Here is a 17,718-nt window from a genome sequence, read left to right on the forward strand (position 1 = left end):
ATATACATACATATAATATATATATATATATATGTATATATATATTACTTATATTTATTATAAATCTGATTTTAATGGCATGACAGTTCGTGTACGGTAATTATTACGTCAATTAATGTGTTGGTAACGGATGTGTTGGATCTTCTTCGTTTTTTAATTTATTTTTTTTTTTTTTTTTGGTCATTTTCGTTTACTAGTACGTATTATACACATGGTTTCGTCTTATTCCAATTTTTATCTCCTGTTTTCTCGATTTTTTGTAATATTTGTTTCTTTACCTTTGACGTTTTTTGTTCTCTCTGTTTTATTTTAGTTTTCATCTGCTGTTTATTTTATGTAATGTCGTAAGATATTATAATTGTTGCATTTTAAATAATCGTGTCACAGCCGCGTCGTTATCCGACTCGAGGCGGCCGCCGTCTGTCCCCTTCAGTAGAACGGGACGCTCGGTGATCAGACCAAGTCTCGAGCAAGCTCGTACTATGATCTCGAATTTACGGCGCGATCTCTTTCGCTTCGTAGAAACTTGGATTGGAGTTCGAACGTGTTTTACTCTCGGTACGTGCTTCTACATCCAGCTGTTATCTCTTTGTATTGGAAAAACAACTTTTTTATTCAATTCAAAAATAAACACGGTGCATTGACGCATCCAAGCCGGAAGAATATTTGGAATTAAGAAGGATTTAAGCAAATTAGAAAAGCGAATAAAATGAAAAAACTGTGATCTGTGTCCATTTAACGGTAGAATTATCAAGAAAATTTTAGAGTTTTTATTTCCGCTCCTGTCCTGTTTCTGAAGTTAGAATTAATGTATCGATGTATCGAACTTCATTGAAATTATATTTTTCTGCTTTTCTGTTCATCTGAAAATTTATTACATAGCTGACATAATAAAAATATTAAATGTGACAATAAAAAAACTAAATATCTTAAAAACTTTAACGCATATACATAGCATGAAAAGTTTTAAAGTTTTGGATCTTCTTTTTTAGAACACACTACATTCTTCCTATTGTTCGCTCAAAATTAATTGGCCGCTCAAGACCACTTGCCACGTGCTTCAACTTTCTTTCAAATGGTCTTTGAAACAATACGTAGGCTGAAGCCAGCACGAAGCGAAGATACAAGAAACATAGAGACAGAATAGCTAAAGTCGTATAAGCGGAAGGCTTATTCTTTAGTGAACGATCGAGATAACAAATTTTACTTGAAATTCCTTATCCAGAAAATTAAATTATTTGTTTAATTAAGCAGCTGGATGATAGTACGGGTGAATAACGATCGAAATGTAGAGAGGTTCGATCTCTAACGCTTTTTGAATCCAGTCGTGCCTGCGTACAGTTGACGTCCTGCCCCAACAACCGTGATTATCGTTCACATAATGAACACACGAAAGAAAAAAAGAATTAACTGGCTAAGAGATGAATAATGAGAGCCAATGGCAGAGCGATAAATGTCTCGACTGCGATGCAGTTAGCACACGAGGTCGGTCGGGCTCACTTTTCGGGAACTTTGCAGTAGCAAAATAGATAAAGATACATAATATGTCCTTTTCGTTTCGTACTTATAAATCGCGATTAATAATTCAAATAATGTAAAAATCAATGTGTGGAAAAAAAGAAAGAAAAGATTTCTCGCGATTGAAATAATACTTAGAACCGGTTATCGTCTCTCTTTTTTCTTTCTGTTCGTTTCCATTTTCATTTCCGTTGATTTTCTTCGATATGAAACGGAATAAAGAAAAAGGAAGGCCAAAGGGAAAAGATTTTGCTATGATCGATCGAGAAAGAGAGGAAGAGAGCGTGCCATTTCGTTGATGAAAGTTCCAAGTTCCACGTAACATTGATCACATCGATTCACGCGGGCACTTTCGCGATTTCTTCTTCGGGAAAAGTGTGAAAAAGATACAAGAGAAAGAGAGTAGATCATCCCGTGAGCTATCTTTTTTTTTTTTTTTTCTTTTGCAAGCTTGATTCCGTGATCGATTTCTAGACGACGCCATAGAAAACAGCGTTACAACGCTGCTCGGGACACGTAGTTCTCGCCTGCGGATTAAAACTGCGTTCTCATCCCCCTTCCCGACAACCCCACCTTGCCCTACCCTTATGCCCATTTGGCAATTGAATTTTTTTTGTTGAGACTTTCGTTTTTCACGTATACATTTATTACACCACAGTTATTTGCTTGTTACGTGTCTGAACTTTTTGAGCATGGCATTTGCAGCGAGTGATTCCGTGTCGAACAATCAATTATCAATGCTGGCCGCGCAGAGATCTCGGTCAACGTGTTGTTTAAAATAGTATTATTTGTGGAATAACTAGCTAGTCAGTTGTCTACAAAGCAATGCTTTTAATTTCGAATACGCTCTTTGCCGAGCATATTCATTTTTCTGTAACTTGAGAAATTCGTGACGCATTTTCGTGACACATCATGCCGAAGACTCGGCAACGAACGCGTTAAAAATTGCAAGCTTTCCAAGGCGTTAAGAGCCGAATCGCAAAATTTAAACTTCTATAAAAATCCAAGCGAAAGGAAGAGATAAAGAGATATCTCATCGAACGCCAGTAATCGAGATGCCTGCGCGGTTAGTCCTGCTACGACCACGAGTGACGCATGTTCTTTTAGTTGGTATAATAATATTGGATGTAACCTTCCATGGTAAGCTTCGAACGTCGCTGCGACAACAAAGAAAGAAACCCATTCATCTAAACAGACAAAACGGAGAAATTTAAAAACCAACAACTAACCAAACACAAAAATCGAGCAACCTTCGAAGCTACCTTTATTTTACGTATAACCACACCACCGCCCACCCCAGAAAAGCTTGCAGAACACGTAAAACTAATCTCCGACTGCTTGTTCGCAGACGTAAGAAGAAATGTATCAGATACATGGGGGAGGGAGGAGACGGCGACGGCGAAGCGGACGGCGAAGGCGAGGACGATCATTCAGAGGACAACCTTGGCAGCGTGGGGGAGGCAGGCACTCCCGAAGATGACGAGTCTCTGAGCAGTCCCGGGGGTTTGTCTGCGTTGTCTAGTCTGGCTAGCCCGTCACTGGTGTTACCGTCGCCCTCGAGCCTAGCCAGCCCGTGTCCCTGCCCCTTGACGCCCCCGGTGCCGCCACCGCCTCTGTCCAACCATAGCAGCCAGACGCACAATCAGCCGGCGCAACCGCCGCCGCCGCACCGTAACCCGGTCGGTACCAATCCCCACGATATCAACAATCCCCTTAGCGTGAACCAACTGACCGGACAGTGTATAAAGAGTGAAGTGGTGTCGGCGCCGTCGGGCACGTCCAACCCGGCGATCAGTGTTACGTAGCCCCGGCCGGAACCACGTGACAAGTCTGTTGCTGGCACCGTCATTGCGTGTGTCCTCGACAACAGGGTCCGTGTACGTGTTGAACAAACGAGGTGCTGGACGATGTGGACGATTATTACTGTCGCGATCTGGGCGAGCACGAGCACGGAGAAAGCGGCGGGGTGCTGCCTCTTATCGAGATCACCTCCGATGGTTTTCTTCGTTGGGATCCTCGGCAAACAAGAATCCAGGTTACGAAGGATGTCGGAGGTGTTTAGAGAAGGTGCGCTTTGTACTTGGCCTGATCGGATAGGAGGTTGCAAGTCGAAGCGGAGGAGTGTCAGGTTGGAGGAGGATCGTCTTCGATGATGGAGAAAGGATGGTTTGATCGGCGACAGGGAGGAAGCTGGAGCTTTTTCTGGGGAATAGCGTTCAGCCTCGAGATGTTCGTTCGCCCGGGGCTTCACCCAGTTCCATGGAAACTGGGCAATGTGAGACGTTTACATGTGTAACGATGATGGTGTGAACGAACTGACGGACAATGCGAACAAACGATTGAGAATTTTGAGAAAAATACGATACAGAAATACTCAGGACCAAGTGTCTGGCTGTAGTCACCCACTCGAGAGAGAGAGAGAGAGAGCGAGAGAGAGAGCGAGAGAGAGAGAGAGATTGCTAGCGTGTTTCAAAGAGTAGAAAGAGGCAGAATGGATCAGAGGATTGGTATGTATGAACGGGTGCGAGAGAAAAAAGGAGTGAGATATGCGTGAAAGGAGAATACAGGGTGGCGATAAAAGTGCGCGTGACACAGCTTGTAGTCCTTGTTACGTTGTGATGCCAATGACTGAGAGGTCATGTTCCTGTGCCAGGTACTATATTCTATAAAATAATTATACCGCAGACGTATAACTAAAGGTTAAACGAGCGAGCAAGAAAGAACGAAAGGGAAGTTTGAAGATATGTATGTATCGCGTATGCAAGGTAGAATGAAAGTACGATGAAAGGATGACGAAGAACAGTAAGAGAAGAGAACAAGAGGAATAGATGATGATGATGAGTCAAGAGAGCGGGACAGTTTTCTCATCATTGATTTTATTCAACCTCACGGTATCAAAATACCTATTCTTCTGTATGTAATTTGTTATTTTTTTAAAAGTCTATACACACACACACTGTGCGATTGATTAGCGTGTAAGATCTCTTTTCTTTCCTTATTTTTAACCGGGAAATCGTTCATCTTTTAAGTTCCCCCTTTTTTCTTTTTCTTTTTTTTTATATATATATAAATCTATGAATACTTCACTCCATTCTTTTCCGGTCCAACCATCCCTTTTTATAGTTTCTTGTGGATTGGCAGGTGGAAAATTGAATTCGTCTACGTATGATTCTCTAATTTACTTTTCTCGGTCGATCTCCATTGCATAATAATGATAATCAATTATTTAGAGTACTTTAAAAAGTCTCAGGAGTCTTAACTCAACTCGACAATTAAACGAAGATTCTCCTTCGTGAACGATCTGTTTCGCTTTTCGATAACAATATCAATCTTCTATATTTACGTTCCTGTTAGAATAATATTAAATTCAAGGAACTAAATTATACGGAAAGATAAAAGTATATAAAGAAATGAAAGATTACGAGCGAACAAAGCCGAGCACAAGCCAGCGCGTGCTTTAGAGCTGTTAATCGACCAAGACAATAACTATGAGACTGTTCTGGCGTCGAACGCGTGAACCAGAGCTTCCATTAAAACGTGTCCGAGGGTAGCCTTGTGCTCGTCTCCGTTCCTCTTTGATCGTTCACGATCGTTCACGATCGAGCCAGAAGGGGACAAAGATACACGCAGACGCGTTGCATTATTTATCAAGCGTCGTCCTGATCGAGCGAAGATCGTTTCTTCGCGCGTTCGCTTCTTCCCCTGACCAATCCGTTCCTCTTACTCTTCGCTTATATTCGTTTTTTCTTTTTATTTTATCTTTCTTTTCTTGATTTTTGTCTTATGATCTTCCGCGCCAGGAGTCGCGTCGCCTCCGTAGGAAATTACAGAATTAATCAAACTTGATTCTTCGCGACATACCTCATTGGAACGAAGAAAATTTTCTGTAAAAAGCAAATTATAATTTTATTTCTTTTTTTTTTTTATTTTCGTTTATTTCCTTTCTTGTCTCCCACTTTTTAATTTTCAAATGGACAGAGATCGAAGATCTTTCTCCGATCTATTCTTGCATAGAAGAGGAAGCGTTCTATTAAAGAAAAGTTTGTTTAGAAAATTTCTAAATACATGGACAATGGAAATTACGAAAATTCATCGATATTATTTAATGATTGTGATTATGGTATGATTAAATGTTTGTTCATCCGGATGGTTGGAACGATGAGTTTCCGCTGTGCTTTCTTTTGCCTCATTATTTTAATGACGTGTTGTTTTTATGTGTAATTAAGCGGCGATGTCCATTGTTGTTGTATAGCGGAACGATTAAAAGAGAAAGAAAAATATTTTAGCCGATCGAGCGACCGTTTTTCTTTTTTTCGTGTTTTCAAATATTTTTTCTGTATTATTCCTTTTTTTTCTTCTTTCTTTTAATCGGGCTTTTGCGTTTCTCTTTGAATCCTTGTTACTGTGAAATAATGGCGCGAACCGATTCGTGAATTTTATATACGTCTCTGCACACATAGCGACGACATGTTTGTATTTCTCGTTTTATATCGTCATTTCGTTTCTGTACTTTTCCGTATTGTAATCGAGATTCACCGACGATCATCGTTATTCGTGTGCAAGAGAAAGAGGCTGACCGTTGCACAATGTTACGTTTGCGTTTTCATAGGTCTCCTTTTTTTTTACTTTTATCTTTTCGATAAAGCTGGTTGTGATTTGGTTTTATTTACAATGATCATGAATTAAAGATCCCTTTTCTGTTCGTTCAACTTTACAATCAACATTTTAAATGTTATTTTAATTTGAACAACCTTGATTCAGTTTCAATAAATTAATCAACAATTCTGCGAAATTATTAATCTCCGGAAGCTATTCAAAGATATTTCCATTGTTCTCTTTATCGTATACCATGTAGCCTGGAAATATCGAATCCTCGGTGTAATCTCTTTCATATTTCTTATAAAAGCAGTTTAGATAAAAATGTAAGAAGAAAATCAGATGTGACGAGATAAAAACGAAAAGGATGAAACGAAGAAATGAAGCACGCGCCGAATAAGAGAGAAATTGCACTCCCGGAAAACTATCGAACATTTGTTTCTTTTTCCCCTTTTTTTCTCTCGTGCGTTTTCATTAGCGGTGCAGCTCTTATGTACATAAGATATAGATACGTTTGTTTAAAGGTGCATTTGTTACGTCTAATGGGAATGTGCAATGGAGGACTGTAACGATGAAGAAGACGAAGAAGAAGAAGAAGAAGAAGAAGAGAAAGAAGACGTAGACGAGGAAGAAAAAAAAGAGATGCGTTATGTCGAAGTCTCGCGAGCGTATGTTTTAAAAGGAAAATAAGAAAAAGTGCGCGACAGAGAGAGAGAGAATGAAAGTGTATGTGTGTGTACGTATGCGTAAAACGAAAAGCAACGTTAAAAGGAACATTTTTCCTTTCTTTCTTTTCCTTTCTTCACTGTACCTCATTTTGTTTCTTCTTTTTTTTTTTTTTTTATACATGTATATGTTCTTCTCTATTTCCACGTTTTTCTTCTCGATAAAAATCTTGACTGAAGCGACCACAATTAATGCCTGTATAGCGAGAACGTAAGATAAAAAGCTTGTAATACGCGTCGACCGAACATTTAAACTTGAAACGTGCCATAACGACATCATGCCAATATTATAACGATAATACAATACTTTTTTACGATTTACGATCCGTTTTCGAACCTCTAGAAGCCTCTGTCAGTCGTGTACGAAACGGTTGTTTCTGCGTTCACCACGGGTCTGCGCCTCTTGGTTCTTTTGCCGTGTTTTTACCTCGGCCACCGATTTCTTCTCTCCCTTCATTGCCTCGTTCCCACTCGATCGCGAACGCCTCTGCACGCGATCCTTACATTCTAGCGTCACGAATCATGAAAATTCTTCGAGATCCAGCCACGATCCTCGGCTACCGTGCTCTGTAAATTGATAAATACTGTCTAATATTCCTAGAGGCTGATCCAAGGTTTTGCATAGTTCGACGAACCATCGTGAGATTTTGAACACGAATCTCTGTCGATGATATTTACCGATTAAATCTCTATATAGCTGGTTCGTGCTGAAACCGGACAGTGAAGATCGATTGCCGTTTCTCATTTTAAACTGGAAATTAAAAAGTAGTGGTTGCGATAAATATATTGCGTTTGTACATGACGATACGTAAATGAAATAAGTGTTGAAAAATGTAGACGTATGTTCGCGCAATTTCTCTTCTCACTGAATAGTTTTCAAATTCTCAAATAAATTCTCAAATTTGATCGCAATAAATGACAAAAGCTTACCGTATTACGTACGAATAACCAAGACAGTCAAACGCATGCTTCCCTAGAGATGTCATAAATTTCGATCGCAAAGAGTTGTACTATCCTCAAAACATAGAGATCTTGTATTCAATTTTCAGAAACAGAGATATCTTGTAATTTATATTCTTTGAGTATTAAGTTTCAATATTTCAATCCTATGGAATGAAAGGAATGATCTTCGGATTTTCAATTTTGTCAAAAAAAAAAAGAATTCAATATTTATGTCGAACATACTTGGAGGCTAAGAGAACAATAGAATCGACAGCTAGAAAACGGTTTGAATCGCGGATCGAGATACGATCGAGCGGACGAGGCTTCAAACGAACAAGTACGGGCAAGGACGACCAGCGGTTCACGGAACGATCGCGAGAAAGAAAGAAAGAGAGAAAGCTATCGAGCGAGCAAGAAAAGGACTACCGATTGTACTGACAGACGTTAGCCACAAAGAAAAAGACTCGTTAATCCGTGTGATGTATTATTCCGTGTGTATATCGCGTGTATGTATGCGTGCGTGTGTGCATGAGACGATGACTGGTGTGCGCGAAAAACCGAGTTACGGGGGCAGAGATCATCCATGAACGTGTAGACGCTCGTTTTCAACGGCAGATAGAAAAGCATTTAAACGCATTTCCTCGTTGAACGACGAGAGAATTACACTTGTAACCGCGACACATTGTCCATAATATCGTCCTGACTACCGCGCATTCGTTCCATGATCCGTTTATTCGTTCTCTCTATGGTGATACCATAAATAATCTATCGAAAAAGATCTACCATGAATACATTGTGCGCAATTAGAAGTCAGTTTTACTCGTGGTAAACAGGCGAATCGATGGGAAAAACGGGTGGACAGTCAGGACGATTATTTTTATCGAATCAAAACCCGCGAGTCTGTCGTTCATTCGAATTCTGCCCGCGAAACTCGGCGTTAATTCACTTTGCGAGGAACGAGACGACGTCACGAGGGTCCGTCGTGACCCCCACGAGTGGTCAGGGACGAGGAAGCTATTCCTCATAGGTAACATTTTAAGAAAAAAATAAGGAGGAGATGGAGAGAACGTGTTCGTGAAACGAAAGAATGGTAGATAGGAGCGTGATAAATGTGGAATAGCTTCCGGGATCCGCTTGTAAACACGGCCTACAGACCACGTGAGAAACGTCATACGAAAAGTCACTCGGGAACGCCCTAACTGCTAGCGATTATGAATCGTGTTTCTTCTTTTTCATGGCGAGGAAAAGGAAGAAAGTTCAGGCGCGGTTAGGCTCGTCTCGCTTCAAGGAGTGCTTGTAACATATTGTAAAGTATCACCGACAGTTCTCAGCTGCGTTGTACAGTGTTTTCTAAGTATCTAGTTTATATAGCGTGTAATTGAAGAGGATACATTGTATTTACACTAAATAAGTGATCTGTATCAAATTCATTCTCGTATAGCCTGTACTCCTACTCATTGTAGATGCTAAAAGTGATTTGTGTCATAAAGAAACCTATAAATAAAATTAGCAATTTGAGAATGTTGTCGACCGCGTCGATTTATTGTCTGTTTTCACCTTTGCTTGCCCGTTCTTCGCGTCCAAGTCAGTGTGGCTGCTAAAGACGCAAGTGTCTCGCTTGGGAAAATGTTTCCAAGTATGTAATTACATACTAATCGTGTTTCTGATCGAAAGTGGTTTTGAAATGACATTACACGGCTTGATTGATTTTTTGGACAAAGAACGGTTTAACACGTAACGGGATACAACTTTGATACGATTCTAGAGAAATTATCGGTTCTATCTTGGAGTTTCAAGGATAAGCGAGACGTACCGGTTTCTCTAGACCGATGCTCGCATTGAACTGCGATGAAACTTCGTTTTCGATTATATTATTGAACAGTTGGTGGAAAACCAGGAAAGAAGAAGCAAAGAATGGAATGAAAATTAAATAAAAAGTACTAGTCTTCCGAAAATCCTTGTTTTTCTTCAAAGAATACCTCATCGTTGTTAGCTACCATAGCACGATATTTTTTTTTTTTTTTTTTTTTTGGACCATAAATATGAATTTTATAAATGTGTTCAATTTATAAAATTATCGAATTAATAAATAAAAGAGAACTTAATAAAATGTTTTACGAATGTAAAGGATTAATAATCAATCCGATTTATTCAAAACATATTCCAAACATGAATGTGAAGAACAGAAGACTGAACCTTTATTACGATATAGCTAAACAAATTTCCCATTTAAAACCAAAAACAGGACAAAAATAGGTAATTCTCATCATTGAATACACTTGGGCGGACATTGGGTCTTTGCGTCTGAGAAAAAGTACAAGCTCAGCACATTCACAGCGTTCAAAGTGTACACGTTCGGTGTCTTCAAGTTGCAATTAGTTACAAACACCTTGGCCATGTTCATAATATTTTCACACTTCATCACACAGGCCGCACCATCGAAACTGGGCCTTCCCTGATCATCTCTGGCGCAAGGATCAAATAGATAAAACTTGCCATAATGCTGCATCACTGCGACCGCCATATTATTTGTATGAAGGATCCCAGCACAATTCGATCGGAAGAACATGGCCAAAGACTCAGACAAATCAAAGGTATGCAGCAATCCAGCTGTAGTATGATTATGAATATGTATCGTAGCTCTAAAATCCCCAACAATGAAGACAGTCAACAATTCACTGGGAGATAAGTTCCTGTTCCCTGAAAGTGTGGCTCGTACACTGTCCGAATGTAATAAATCTCCGTATCTCAAAATAGCGTCGATTAATTCAGGTGTCCAGGTAGATGGCACGTGAAGAAGACCAACCACAATAGCCACGGCAGCGATTGCTGTACTTTGGAAGCCTCTTGTATCCGTACTCCAAATTCTATGATGCATGTGCAACGTACCACGAAGAACACTGAGCTCTTCATCCACGATATTATATTCTGTAACTGTCTCCACATCCAACGTAGTATTCTTCTTCGCCCCTACCATTGGAATTACTGGAATTGGCGGGCCTGTGCAGTCGAAATATGGTCTGAAACCAGCTGGACATGGTAAAGGTTCGATCATGGCGGTCTTGATAATAACTCTACAGATCTCGTAATGACCATACTTTTCCTGTTCGTCGATGTTAGCGAATAAAACCTCGTAAAGTGGTTCTAAGCAAGCGAACCACATGACGCACGAGGTACCATAGAAATCTTGGAGACCCTGATCGCTTCGTGCACGAGGATCGTACATAAAGTAGACGCCCATATCTTTCCAAATAGCCACTGCTCCACGATCAGTCACCACGATTCCAGCACGATTTTTCTCAAAGAACAGAGGCACACCCTGTTCGAGAAGTATCGGTGGTGGAGGTGGAGCTCGAACCCTTTGAGGTCTTCTACTCCTGGTTTTTCTAGTTCTAGCTCGCCTCGTTCGCTTTCCCTTCTTCTTCTTCTTGTCCTCAGGATCCGGCGGAGGAATCGCGACTATTCCAGCCACTGTTCCTGACTCTATATCGGCTGTCAAAATATTAACTCCTACGTAGAACACTCTGATAATGTCTTTCGGTTTCACACGAATTATCGTTGGCTTTGCTTTTTTCGTTTCTCTGTGAACGTTGATGCCCATGGCTAAAATTTCATCCATAGTCTTCTTCGTCCAAGTGACTGGGTTCTTCACTACAGACATCCCTAGAGCAACGACGCAATTCGCGGCTTCCTGTTTGTTTCTTAATTGTTCAGGGAAGATCTCGTCACCTTGATGATAACTTCCTCTTAAAATTGCTCGAGCTTCGCCACGAACTCTTCTGTAAGCGTTCAAAGGTGGCAGATTCGAAGGACGAACAGCAGAACTAGGGTCGAACTTCCACGGTGGAAGCTTGTTCCAATTGACCACGTCGATAGCAATCATTTCATAGTCGCCTTCGCTTCCTAAGAAGTTCTGAAGATACTCTATAAGAGTGGCAATGTTAGTAAAACGTAACACTTTGGGTCTCACTAGTACTGTCTCGTCTGAAGTGGTCGTCCAATCTGGTATCAAAGCATAGTAATCGTTGTTGAATTTCCAAAGAGCAATATTTCTGTTCGGACTGATAGTCAGCGCGCCTGACTTGTACTTAGAGAAGAAGTTAGTTATCCCAGTCTTTAAATCTTGAACTTTAGGTGGCTTGGCTGTCAGACTCCCAGCTTCGACGCAGTCTTTGATGCTTAAATTTATTCGACGAGACGAAAGGAAAAACTCTGTCATAATATCATTGATCCTTGGAATGGTACCCCCTCCAAGTCTATCTACACATTTTGAGTGTAGTTTATCTCCAGTCACTATAACCTCATCGAGCACAGCTTGCGTCCAGTATCTCGGTTCATATACTTTCGCAAACACAATGGCCATCACAGCAATGGCAGCGGTTTGGTTGTTTCGATTGACTCTCTCGAACTTCATATCGTCCATACCAATTGTGCCATCGATGGTCCATACGCCTTCTGTCATTTTAGGGAAATGATACCACGGATTGTCTCCTGAACTCGGCTTCGCTGGACGTTCTTCTTCAGCTACGCGTGTCTCGTATGCGTTATCCAGGCTGACCACGTCCAAAGTGAAATCTTCACCGGTAGCAACCGCTGTAATTGCGTTAGCGAGTGACTCTATGTCAGTGAACCACATTACAGCAGCAGTGCCGTCTCTTTCGCGAGGCTCTCCTCGAGTATCTCTTCCTTTAGGATCCATCGTGAAGAATACTTCGCCTTCTCTCCAAATAGGCATTATTACGTGATCTTGCCTAAATATTCCCATAGCGTTCATTTCAAAGAAAGTCTCCAATTGCGACTGTAGATCAGTTACCTTGCCAGTAACAGTGTCTTCTTCGAGGCTAACGTATATTCTATTCACTCCAACAGCGAAATCTTCGCTAATTTCACTAGGGATAAGATAAGTTCTTGGAGTCTCTTCCTCCTCTGCTCCTTCTGGAAGATTCTCTAAATTGTCTGTAGTAATCTTATCACCTATTTTAAGAATATCGTCCACCACTTCTCTGTACCATAAATGAGGATTATATAGTTTGGTCATTCCTAATGTTGCCAAGGCACTTCCAGCTTGCTGTTTGTCTCTAGTTTGCCTTTTAAACATCACCTCGTTAGCTTGATTAAAACTCCCTAGTAAGATAGCTCCATTGTCACCCATGTTGAAATAATTGTTCAAATCAGGCTTCACTGGAATCTGTTTGTCTGCTTCAACTTCTTCTTCGGTCATTTCTTGACCTATAGAAACGACTTTCATATTATGAATGGCGAATTCGTTGTTTGTTTCTGAATCCTGGCCGGCATTCGTTTCGATTATACTCGCCAGAACAGACAGATCCAAAGTTCGAATTACACAGGCTGCGTTCTCTTCATCTTCCATTTCATCGATTAACCATAAACCCTGCTTGTTTCGAGGATTAGGATCGAAACAGTAATACACGTTCTGTGGGACCATTTCGTCCTTTTCTTTTACTTCTTCTTCAACTTTCCACACGGCCACGCTCATATTCTTCACGTCAACGATTCCATACTGATACTCTTCGAAAAATTGGTTCAAAGCTGAGACCAAATTTGGAACATCGGAATCGGCTGGTGAAGTCAAGTCTCCAACAACAGTTCCTTCTTCCACATCGATTTTTACCTTTCTATTTTTAAAGTACAGATTCTTCTTCAAATTTGGCACGAAGAAATATCGTTCAACATCTTCACCAACTTCCATAAGCGGATTACACCAATTGTAATAAGCGTCTCCTTCTCTAACTACGGTGTCAACGATCTCGTTGGTCCATTTCGCGGGCGGTGTTTCCCTAGCAGCAACTAAAGCTATCACTGGCATAGCCAGTCCCTGAATTCCTCTACTTTCGTCCTCAAAGCCTTCGTCGTCGTTTGATATAGTTCCCTGAAGAACCCACGTTTCTCCTGGCGTTCCCGGCTGGAAATCGTGCCACGGTCTGGTTCCAGGAACGTCATCTGGAATTGTAATATGTCTGATGGTAAAACGATCGTTTTTCTTCGCCTGTTCCAAATTTTTCAAAAATAAAGCAGCCAACGCGTCGGTAGTAGGGAATCTTATCACACAACAGTTGCCCTTTTTCTTTTGAGAATTCTCAGCCTTGGCGCCTTTCCCACCCTTTTCCTCTCGAATCCTAACTCCAATCACGTCACACTGGCGAGGATCAAACATATAGAAACAATCATCTTGACTCCAAATCGCCACGGACATGGAAGAAGATTCAATTACTCCTTCTGTATTAACCAGAAAGAATTCTTCCAAAGCTTGTCTCAGATTCAACACAGTTGGTATCTTGGAAGAGATCGTTCCAGTGACCGTGATCAAATCTACGTCTATAACCAATTTTCTCCCTTCTAATTCGATTTTGATATCGTTCAAATCAGGAGCAGTCATGTTTTTCATCATTGGCTTGGCAGACTTCACCTCGGCGTACAAAATATCGCCCAAAGCCAATATTTCGTCTAACTTTGGCCTTAACCACGTTTTTACCGGGTGAACCTTCTTCATGGCGATAGCCAGAACACAGTTTGCTACATTCTGAGCTCCTTTGCCTTTGTACATCTCACTGTGCTCGTGAGTCAGCCCGTGGAGAATCGCCATAGAACCCGGAAGCTCCCTAAACGTCGATGGTACGTTCACGTGCATGTCCTCGTAACTGTAACCAGTATCAAATTTATTCTGATCTACGAGAGGATCTGTTGCAAAACGCTTATCAATACTGTAGTTCGAAATGGTAATTTGTAAAGGTTCTCTATGAATCTTAGCTGCTACAACAACCTGCTTCTTCTGTCCCTTTGGTACCGGTTTGGTGCAGTCCATTTTATTCTCATCGATGTCGACAGGATTGATAGTTCTTAAAACGCTTCTATCGACGTACAAGCTGCTCGGTAAACGATCAATATATCCACGACCTACTTCGGTGACCTTCAACACAGTCACCTTGTCGATGCAATATCTGGAATCGTATCTCTGGTCCATACTCTTGAGGAAATGATCGCGAATATCGTTCAGACATTTGAATCTCATGACACAGGCTACACCGTCTGGATGGTGAACACCTTCCTCGTCACAGGGTGCTGGATCAAAGAATAAAAAACCGATTTCAGGATGACGCCACATGGCCATAGATGTTCCTTGAGCTGTGATTACTCCCGCGTCATTATTCTGAAAGAACTTTTGCAATCCATCCGCAAAGTCCGGACAACCGACAGCTTCACTCAACAAGTTTCCATAAATTCCTGTCTCTTCTACGCAGACTAAGACTTTGTAATTGGAAATGTAGAATTCTGGATGGACAAGACTGGCTTTCATATATTCGTTATCTTTTACGTGATTTCTCATTACGCTGGTACGGAACACTTTGTCTCCGTATTCCAACACTTGGTCTACGTATTCTTTCACCCATTCTTTCGGCTCGAATAAACGGCCATAGACGATGGCTACGATCGATGCTGGAGCAGCTTGACGACCACGGCTTCTGTATTTGAAGTGGCGATCGTTCATCGCGTAAGAACCACGAAGGATCGCAGAGTTCGGCGTCAAAACACGGAATTTATGCCATCGTCTGCCAAAATCGAAGCGTGCTGGCTTTTTCTTTTTTGGAAGAGCGTCACCCTCGCCGGATGTCCCCGGTCCACCCTTCATCCCTGCCTTCTTCTCTGCCGCCGTGTCCGTCATGTTGTTTCTGAATTTATTTTATCGGAATGCTTATTAAAATAATTCTCTTTCTATTATTAAAATAATATTCGCATTTCGTTGAAATTTCTACGATAATTTTCCTAACCAATACATAATTAAGAGATGAAAATTGAAAATGACGAGTAACTTGCCTGATAGTACTACTTTATATAAGACCAATTTTAGCATAAATTTCGAATAATATTCATCTTTAACAAATCAGAATGAGTCGACGAACGTGGAAAGTTTTTTGTAAATTTTTACTTGAAAATTTTCCTTATACATATCTGAAAAAGATTGCTGTCACGAAGAACGTGAATGAAAAAAGGGATGAAAATCGGAATTGATATCGATAGTCAATCGATAAGGAATAAGAGACGACAAAAAGAAGGATCTATTGTCTTATAAAATTTATTATAAGTCTTCTTAGTCGCTTCACAATCTCGAGGATACTTTATTCGTTACGAAACAGTATATATATATATATATATCTTGTGGTATAAAATTATTTGTGTTCGACTTACCTGACAAGCACCTTACTGCTTCTTTCTAAGAACAGGTGCACAATACACACAATATAGAGAAATATTTTAACATATAATATAATACAAATAAAAATGTGAGAAAACGTATGAAACCCAAAAATTTCCAAATATAAAATTTGCTAGTCTTTGAAGCTTCCGCATACTATAAAAAAGGTACAAAATTATTTGCTTGCGTTTATAAATTCGAACGAAATATATCAATAGCGAATTGGAGTATATCAATGAATTATTTGTTCATTTCTTTTTTCTTTACTATAGGTCATTGATGCAGAAAAGCGGCCGTTGCAAAGTATATACCTGGAATTTATTACATCAACATATGAAAAAACGTAATAAATATTATAAATATAGAATATAAAGTACAAAGTAAAATCGATCAACTTGCTTTCGTATTTATTGTTACACGCTGCATGGATTCATGCAATGACGTAGTGTCCTCGGTTCTCCTTCACAATTGAACAATCTTGAAGACATAATAGTAATAATAATAAAATTAATAATAATGATAGTAATAATGATAATAATAATCATTATTCTTATGACAATAATAATATTTATATATATATATATTCTTTTTTTTTTCGTTATGTACATACGACCTATAGATCATCGACAACGGAAACCAAGGTTGTACATATTTATCAGCCATAATCATCAATCGTTGATTAATCACGAATAGAATAGGATTCGTATTGATATTTTGTATACAGGCACAGAGAGAGACAGAGAAAGAAACACGAATAAATTCGCGAGTCATTGAATAAGCCTATAATTTAATCGTCATCAGAAATGTTTCACTTAGATCGATGAACAAAATTGTTATTTTGATTCGTTTAAATCCCGATCGAAATATTCGGATCGCGATTCATGGGCAGAAGCTTTCTTTTCAACTATAATTTTTTTTATATTTACAACATATATATATATATAATATGTATACGCTTAACTGATCTAATAGGATTATTGTAACAAGTTACCAAAAAATATCTACACAGTAAAAATATAGATATATATATATATATATGTATATACATATATAAACGCACATACACAGTATGTCGCTCGCTCGCGCTCGCGCACGCGTACGTGCATATTCGTATCTGCTTCTTTCTTCCTCCCTTTCTTTCTTTCTTTTTTTTCTTTCTTTTTTCTTTCTTTAATTCTTTTTTTCCTTTCTTTCTATCTTCTCCTTCTCTCCCATCATTCTTTGATACAACAGTTTAGACTTTCTCTATAATTATCCTGACTCCCTTCCATTCACTCAAGAAACGTACATATACATATATACCATCTTTTGTCTTTTTCTTTTTACATTTACCCACTTATCATGTGTGCGTGTAACATCATGTATCCCCTCACCCGAGTTTGCGTACGTATAGACGCATCTACGAACACGTGCATCATGGAGCACATTATAACGCGCGTAAATACGTGATACACTCGATGAATCGTTTACTTTTTTTCTGTTTGGCTGATTCGATTGCGCTTATTAATATCTTTCTGGCAGATCGTGACGCGGTTACTCTACTGCTCTAACTTGGACTGACATCGCTTTCTCCTCATAATATCAGAGACTCGTGGTATCTTTAGTCTATGCAAGTTTCGTTCATGTATTATCAGTATTTATCTGTACATATGTATTAGTTTCCAAGCATGTCCGCCCAAAAAAGAACAACGACGAGATATTTTGCAAACGTATTTAGATATAATA

The 17,718-nt window shown here is 39.8% G+C and overlaps 2 protein-coding genes across 2 annotated transcripts in view; one reads left to right on the forward strand and one right to left on the reverse strand.

The window, feature by feature from the left end:
- LOC117212178 overlaps nucleotides 1-9,306 on the forward strand; it is a 42,699-nt gene extending 33,393 nt beyond the window's left edge. The window contains 1 exon segment of the mRNA XM_033456725.1: nucleotides 2,867-9,306. Coding sequence (XP_033312616.1) covers nucleotides 2,867-3,323 — 457 coding nt within the window. The 3' untranslated portion in view covers nucleotides 3,324-9,306.
- A 605-nt stretch (nucleotides 9,307-9,911) lies between these two features.
- Nucleotides 9,912-15,495, reverse strand: LOC117212176. Its single transcript, XM_033456711.1, has one exon. It carries the CDS (start codon nucleotides 15,460-15,462, stop codon nucleotides 10,048-10,050), a length of 5,415 nt encoding a protein of 1,804 aa, XP_033312602.1. The 5' UTR covers nucleotides 15,463-15,495; the 3' UTR covers nucleotides 9,912-10,047.
- Between the last annotated feature and the right edge of the window lie 2,223 nt (nucleotides 15,496-17,718).

Source organism: Bombus bifarius, unplaced genomic scaffold (genome assembly GCF_011952205.1).
Source record: "Bombus bifarius isolate JDL3187 unplaced genomic scaffold, Bbif_JDL3187 scf7180000008285, whole genome shotgun sequence".
Classification (NCBI taxonomy): domain Eukaryota; kingdom Metazoa; phylum Arthropoda; class Insecta; order Hymenoptera; family Apidae; genus Bombus; species Bombus bifarius.

Coding starts and splice junctions, on each gene's coding strand:
- LOC117212176 (XM_033456711.1), bottom strand. CDS start 15,462: ATGACGGACACGGCGGCAGAGAAGAAGGCAGGGATGAAGGGTGGACCG.